This window comes from Oncorhynchus mykiss, chromosome 3 (genome assembly GCF_013265735.2).
Source record: "Oncorhynchus mykiss isolate Arlee chromosome 3, USDA_OmykA_1.1, whole genome shotgun sequence".
Lineage (NCBI taxonomy): Eukaryota > Metazoa > Chordata > Actinopteri > Salmoniformes > Salmonidae > Oncorhynchus > Oncorhynchus mykiss.
The window spans coordinates 26,487,377-26,494,876 of NC_048567.1; the positions used below are offsets into that span (position 1 = coordinate 26,487,377).

Genomic DNA, 7,500 nt, shown 5'->3' on the forward strand with positions numbered 1-7,500 from the left:
AGACTGTTTGAAGATGTGTGTTTTTCTGTGCATTGAAGAGCAAACGAGCATTGTCCTGTCAGCTGAAGTGTTTGCACTGTTTAAACCTTCCTCCGTCCTTGATCAAGGAATCGGGACAGGGTGTTGCCATGGAGACCAAGCTCTGTAATGGTTGCCACGGCGATTAGGAAGACAGTTGAGCTAAAGTGGTTGTTAGGGGCGACAGTGAAGAGAGCGAGAAAGTGAGGGAGGAATTCGACAAGGGGTAAACAGAATGGAGAACAGGAGAGTTAAGACAACAATCACCTCCACAGCAGACCCAACTTGCCTCTGCCACTGTTTATTTAAAAAAACATATATATTTTACCTTTATTTAACTAGGCAAGTCAGTTAAGAACAGATTCTTATTTTCAATGACGGCCTAGGAACAGTGGGTTAACAGCCTTGTTCAGGGGCAGAACAACAGATTTTTACCTTGTCAGCTCGGGGATTTCCTTGTCAGCTCTGGGATTTTATCTTCAAACCTTTCGGTTACTAGTCCAACGCTCTAACGTCACAACAAACTAAACTCACTTTTGTTACCTGCAGAACAAACTAAACTCACCTTCGTTACCTATAGAACAAACTAAACTCACCTCTGTTAACTCTAGAACAATCTAAACTCACCTTTGTTAACTCTTGAACAAACTAAATTCACCTTCATTACCTCTAGAACAAACTAAACTCACCTTGGTTACCTATAGAACAAACTAAACTCACCTCTGTTAACTGTAGAACAAACTAAACTCACCTCTGTTAACTCTAGAACAAACTAAACTCACCTTGGTTACCTATAGAACAAACTAAACTCACCTCTGTTAACTGTAGAACAAACTAAACTCACCTTCATTACCTCTAGAACAAACTAATCTCACCTTCGTTACCTATAGAACAAACTAAACTCACCTCTGTTAACTCTAGAACAAACTAAACTAACCTTCATTAACCTCTAGAACAAACTAAACTCACCTTCATTACCTCTAGAACAAACTACACTCACCTCCATTACCTCTAGAACAAACTAAACACCTCTGTTAACTCTAGAACAAACTAAACTCACCTTCGTTACCTCTAGAACAAAATAAACTCACCTTCGTTACCTGTAGAACAAACTAAACTCACCTCTGTTAACTCTAGAAAAACTAAACTCACCTCTGTTAACTCTAGAACAAACTAAACTCACCTCTGCTAAATCTATAACAAACTAAACTCACCTCTGTTAACTCTAGAACAAACTAAACTCACCTTCATTACCTCTAGAACAAACTAAACTCACCTCTGTTAATTCTAGAACAAACTAAACTCACCTTCATTGCCTCTAGAACAAACTAAACTCACCTCTGTTAACTCTAGAACAAACTAAACTAACCTTCATTAACCTCTAGAACAAACTAAACTCACCTTCATTACCTCTAGAACAAACTAAACACCTCTGTTAACTCTAGAACAAACTAAACTCACCTCTGTTAACTCTAGAGCAAACTGCTCACCTCTGTTAACTCTAGAACAAACTAAACTCACCTCTGTTAACTCTAGAGCTAACTACTCACCTCTGTTAACTCTAGAACAAACTAAACTCACCTCTGTTAACTCTAGAACAAACTAAACTCACCTCTGTTAACTCTAGAACAAACTAAACTCACCTCTGTTAACTCTAGAGCAAACTACTCACCTCTGTTAACTCTAGAACAAACTAAACTCACCTCCATTACCTCTAGAACAAACTAAACTCACATTCGTTACCTCTAGAACAAACTAAACTCACATTCGTCACCTCTAGAACAAACTAGGCTCACCTTCATTACCTGTAGAACAAACTAAACACCTCTGTTAACTCTAGAACAAACTACTCACCTCTGTTAACTCTAGAACAAACTACTCACCTCTGTTAACTCTAGAACAAACTAAACTCACCTCCATTACCTCTAGAACAAACTAAACTCACATTCGTTACCTCTAGAACAAACTAAACTCACATTCGTCACCTCTAGAACAAACTAGGCTCACCTTCATTACCTGTAGAACAAACTAAACACCTCTGTTAACTCTAGAGCTAACTACTCACCTCTGTTAACTCTAGAACAAACTAAACTCACCTCTGTTAACTCTAGAACAAACTAAACTCACCTCTGTTAACTCTAGAACAAACTAAACTCACCTCTGTTAACTCTAGAGCAAACTACTCACCTCTGTTAACTCTAGAACAAACTAAACTCACCTCCATTACCTCTAGAACAAACTAAACTCACATTCGTTACCTCTAGAACAAACTAAACTCACATTCGTCACCTCTAGAACAAACTAGGCTCACCTTCATTACCTGTAGAACAAACTAAACACCTCTGTTAACTCTAGAACAAACTACTCACCTCTGTTAACTCTAGAACAAACTACTCACCTCTGTTAACTCTAGAACAAACTAAACTCACCTCCATTACCTCTAGAACAAACTAAACTCACATTCGTTACCTCTAGAACAAACTAAACTCACATTCGTCACCTCTAGAACAAACTAGGCTCACCTTCATTACCTGTAGAACAAACTAAACACCTCTGTTAACTCTAGAACAAACTACTCACCTCTGTTAACTCTAGAACAAACTAAACTCACCTCCATTACCTCTAGAATAAACTAAACTTACATTCGTTACCTCTAGAACAAACTAAACTCACATTCGTCACCTCTAGAACAAACTAAACTCAACTTCATTACCTGTAGAACAAACTAAACTCACCTCTGTTAACTCTAGAACAAACTAAACTCACCTTCATTACCTGTAGAACAAACTAAACTCACCTCTGTTAACTCTAGAACAAACTAAACTCACCTTCATTACCTGTAGAACAAACTAAACTCACCTTCATTACCTGTAGAACAAACTAAACTCACCTCTGTTAACTCTAGAACAAACTAAACTCACCTTCATTACCTGTAGAACAAACTAAACTCACCTTCATTACCTGTAGAACAAACTAAACTCACCTCTGTTAACTCTAGAACAAACTAAACTCAAATCCGTCATGTCTATAGCAAAAAAACTATACTCTGTCACCTCTATAACAAACTAACCTCGTTCCTCTCCCACTGGTTACAGATGTCAGTTCAATGTGTAGTTTTTATTTACGTTTGATTGAGTCGTCAACTAACGTGAATTCAACATGGATTTAATCACCATTGGATTTAGGTTAAAAGTTGGGTGAAAAAACGTTGATGACTTTTTGATTCAAGGTCATTTTTGATGTTGTTGTTGAAATTACGTGGAAAATGACATGGCAACCAGTTTATCCCATTGGGCTGTGACTCTCCAGCAAACTAGACACACCTCTGTTACTATACAAAAAAGGTACTTTTTAAAATCTAAAAGGGTTCTTCGGCTGTTCACAGAGGGTTCTACATGGAACCCAAAATGGTTGAAACCAAAAAGGGTTTTACATGGAACCTAAATGAGTTCTACTATAAGGACAGCTGAAGAACCCTTTGGCACCCTTTTTCTAAGAGTGTGCAGGGCAACTAAACTTAACACTGTCACCTCTAAACCTCTATCACTGTCACCTCTAAACTTAACACTGTCACCTCTAGCAAAATAACCTTTATCACTCTCCAGAAAACTAGACTCCACTCCATCACCTCTATAACAAACTAACCTCTATCACTCTCCAGAAAACTAGACTCCACTCCATTATCTCTATAACAAACTAACCTCTATCACTCTCCAGAAAACTAGACTCCACTCCATTATCTCTATAACAAACTAACCTCTATCACTCTCCAGAAAACTAGACTCCACTCCATCACCTCTATAACAAACTAACCTCTATCACTCTCCAGAAAACTAGACTCCACTCCATTATCTCTATAACAAACTAACCTCTATCACTCTCCAGAAAACTAGACTCCACTCCATCACCTCTATAACAAAATAACCTATATCACTCTCCAGAAAACTAGACTCCACTCCATTATCTCTATAACAAACTAACCTCTATCACTCTCCAGAAAACTAGACTCCACTCCATTATCTCTATAACAAACTAACCTCTATCACTCTCCAGAAAACTAGACTCCACTCCATCACCTCTATAACAAAATAACCTATATCACTCTCCAGAAAACTAGACTCCACTCCATTATCTCTATAACAAACTAACCTCTATCACTCTCCAGAAAACTAGACTCCACTCCATCACCTCTGGAACAAACCATCCTCACCTCTGTAAACCTACATCACACCAAGCTCACTCCTGTCACACTACAGAACAGTAAGACCACCAAACTCAGCCCTACAGAGAGTCATCTCTGATTGGACCCATTGGCCCTGCTCCCCTCGGAGGCTAAGCTAAGCCTTGGCAACAAATCGTTTCATTAAAAGTCTACAACGGTGCCCTCTCTCTGGACTCCCAGCATGCACGATTGATTAGCGGTGCAGTAATTCTAAGCCCAGGCACAAGTGTGTCACCTCTCAAGGGAGGGCTTGGCCAGTAAACAACTGAACTACAACATTTGTCTTGGTGTGGCTGAAGCAAATCAACAGTAATAGAATTTATCTGCAGACTGTGTTGGATGCTTAACTTTCCCAAAGTGAAGAAGTGTGGGTGGGGTCAGGCTTTCCTGACTGCCATTGTCTGGCCACTGAGCTGTAGGTGTAAACTAATTCTGGGTGAAGGAGGATGAGGGCCCAAATGATTGCCTTTAAAGCCAGAAGTGGTGATTTGTCTAACATGGAAATGAAGGATGGAGGCAGCGCGGGTTTAGAGAAAGAGAAGGCGTAACAGTAGGTCTAATGTGAGGGGAACGAGATAGATGGTTACATAGATGACTCACCGTGAGACAGTCACACACACACCCACCCACCTACACACAGAGAGAGACATACACAGGAAGCCTGACAAAGACAATGTAATCAACTCTGCCGCACCTATCCACACATCGTTGCCGAACCAGGAGAGATTCTTCTGAGAGCTGTCGTAGTATCCAATCTTCTTGTAACTGCCTCCTACACAGCGAGAGGGAAAGAGGGTCCAATTAATATCTTCTCAAATCATCTTCATTTCCTGCCTACATAATATCCTTGGGTTATGATGGGTTCAAACAACAACAAACAATAGAACACTTTGAAAATGAACGACAGGTCAAAACATCATTATGAAAAGAAGGCTATGAAAGTGCGGGGCAGAACATTTCAAATCCACAAATAGAGAGAAAGAGAAAAGAGGGAAATTGGAACGAAGAGAGAGAGATGATACAGAGAGAGCGACCGATACAGACCTAAAACAGGGAAACAAAGACAGAGGGAGAGAACGAGTGCGTGGCATCCTGAACCATGAATGCTGATTGGAATAGACTAATTCACAAATTCAAGTCAAGGCTTTCAATGTATCAACCAAATTAGCCGACCCTGTCACTAGCACTGTAGCACGCAAAATTCTACCCAGTGCAGGGCAACCACATTTGGATTATCATTTTTTTTTTATCCATTAGGGGTCCAAAAAGAACAGAGGTACAAAATAATCTGCCACCTTAGCTTTGATCCAATTAGACGGAAGACTTGACTCAACACATTTATAAACCAGCACATTTTGCACATGCAATTGTAGGACAATGAAACAAACTGCACAGCAATCGCCCCTAAAAATGCTTTGCTCTCAAATAAACACGAGTGAGAACGAGGGGGGAAGAAAGAAAAGCGTCAGCAGACAGCCTTGATCTTGACGAATGACTGGACTGACTGACAATCATGTCGCACAGCAATAAAAAAATGCCTCTGGTTTTTTTGTTGTCGTTGTTTTTTTTTACTACTGTAGAATGTCCAGAACAAGGAAAAGCTGAAATGTGCTTGGAATGGTGATAGATGACTTTACCTTGCAGTTGCTCAATAAGGGTCATCGCCATCCTGGAACCCTGGGCATCAAACACCACATGACCCTGAAGGAGAAAAAAAAAAACAGAAAAGTGCTACATCAAGTCAGAAATCTACTGTCGTCCATGTAGACTTATTGAATGAGGCAATGCAAAGATTACACATGTGTAATTTACTGTGCAGTGTTCTTCAATCCTGTCCTGGGACAAATAGGGTATGCAGGCTTTTGATCCAACCCAACACACCATATTCAACTAACCAAGGGCTTGATGATAAGTACAGTAGTTGAATCAGGTGTGTTAACCCTCCAACCAGGGTTGGACTACCTGGACTTGTATAATAAGAAACACTCATTTGCGTTTTCCATTGCAAAAGGTTTTCAAACATTTTGTGCCCTAATGAACATGGCCCTAGTATATTCTACTGGAGGACCCATCCTCCTGTACTCACAGACACGCCTTCAAATGAGCTGGTGTTGAGGGCGCGGTAGATCTCTGCTGTGATGTCATGGTTGTTATAGTTGAAGTCTTCCAGCCTGCGACCTTTGGCCTTCAGAGGGGCCACAGTCTTGTTGAGGGCCAGGGCCAGGGCCCAGACAGCGTCGTAGGCCAGAGGGGCCTCCTGGAAGCCCCCCGTCTCTTCCGGGTTCTTACCCCCCAGCCGGTTCATCAACGCCCCCAGGAACTCCTGAGAGGTCTGATTGGACCAGACATAGGGAAGGGGAGGAGTTGATAAATGAGGGTCACCATTCGTGTGGCTTTCAATCTGAACTATTGCCCATCAAACTCATTAGTATGACATTTATATAATTAAAATCACTATGTTAGTTGCATTAGGGTCAACTTAGATTTAGGCAATACTGGAACCTCAAGCACTGTGTAATGTTTACGTATTACTAGCCTTTGAACTCAAAAAGTAGTGTACTTAGCTCGGGGCCAAGACAGCTTTTTCGCCAGCTTTTTGTGGCTAACCAATCACAGAGTTCCATTGTCACCTAAGTTAAATATTTATTAGGGATAGCCCTGGGTCAGGGACATTTATTTCATATACATTTCTAAATATGTGTCTCTGCCCTGGGCTAAGAACAAGCGGTGTGGAAAAGCCTAAAGGGCCCCTAGAGTGTACTATTGCAGAAGCACATCAAGCCGCTGCTCTGCAGGTAGAGGAAGGTATATGAAGATAATCAGCAGCCAAGCTGGCAGCGTGTGAAATTGAAGGGACGACATGACCAGATGGAGAACACATGTTGCTCACCAGGTTGGAATGCGGATCATAATCAATAACATTACATGGACTTGGGGGACCTGATCCTGGATCAGTATGAGATCCGGCCCAGATGTTCTCACCAGGTTAGAGGCTCCGCGGACGGTCTCGGGGTTGAGCATGACGATCTCCGTGGTAACGTGGCCCTCCACCGCCTCTGTCATGTTCTCGATGGTGCAGTTGATGGACGGGTCTTTGATCTTGAACCAGTTATCAGCATACCAGCCAATCAGAAACCAGACATATTTCTTCCCATACAGTTTCTCCTTAAATACCTGGAGGATAGTGGGAGAGAGTTGGAGGAAGAGAGAGAGAGGGGGGAGAGAAAGTGAAAGAGAGATAAAATAGGGAAAAAGAGAAG

General features: G+C 41.2%; 1 protein-coding gene across 1 annotated transcript in view; it reads right to left on the reverse strand.

Annotated features, from left to right (window-relative positions):
- Positions 1–7,500, reverse strand: part of LOC110503983 (gamma-aminobutyric acid type B receptor subunit 1) — a 48,963-nt gene that overhangs the window by 12,279 nt on the left and 29,184 nt on the right. Inside the window, exons 12-15 of the mRNA XM_036973530.1 lie at positions 7,223–7,414; positions 6,327–6,572; positions 5,878–5,941; positions 4,935–5,012 (exon numbers count right to left, since the gene is read on the reverse strand). Of these exons, the coding sequence (XP_036829425.1) occupies positions 4,935–5,012; positions 5,878–5,941; positions 6,327–6,572; positions 7,223–7,414 (580 nt within the window). The remainder of the gene's footprint in view (positions 1–4,934; positions 5,013–5,877; positions 5,942–6,326; positions 6,573–7,222; positions 7,415–7,500) is intronic.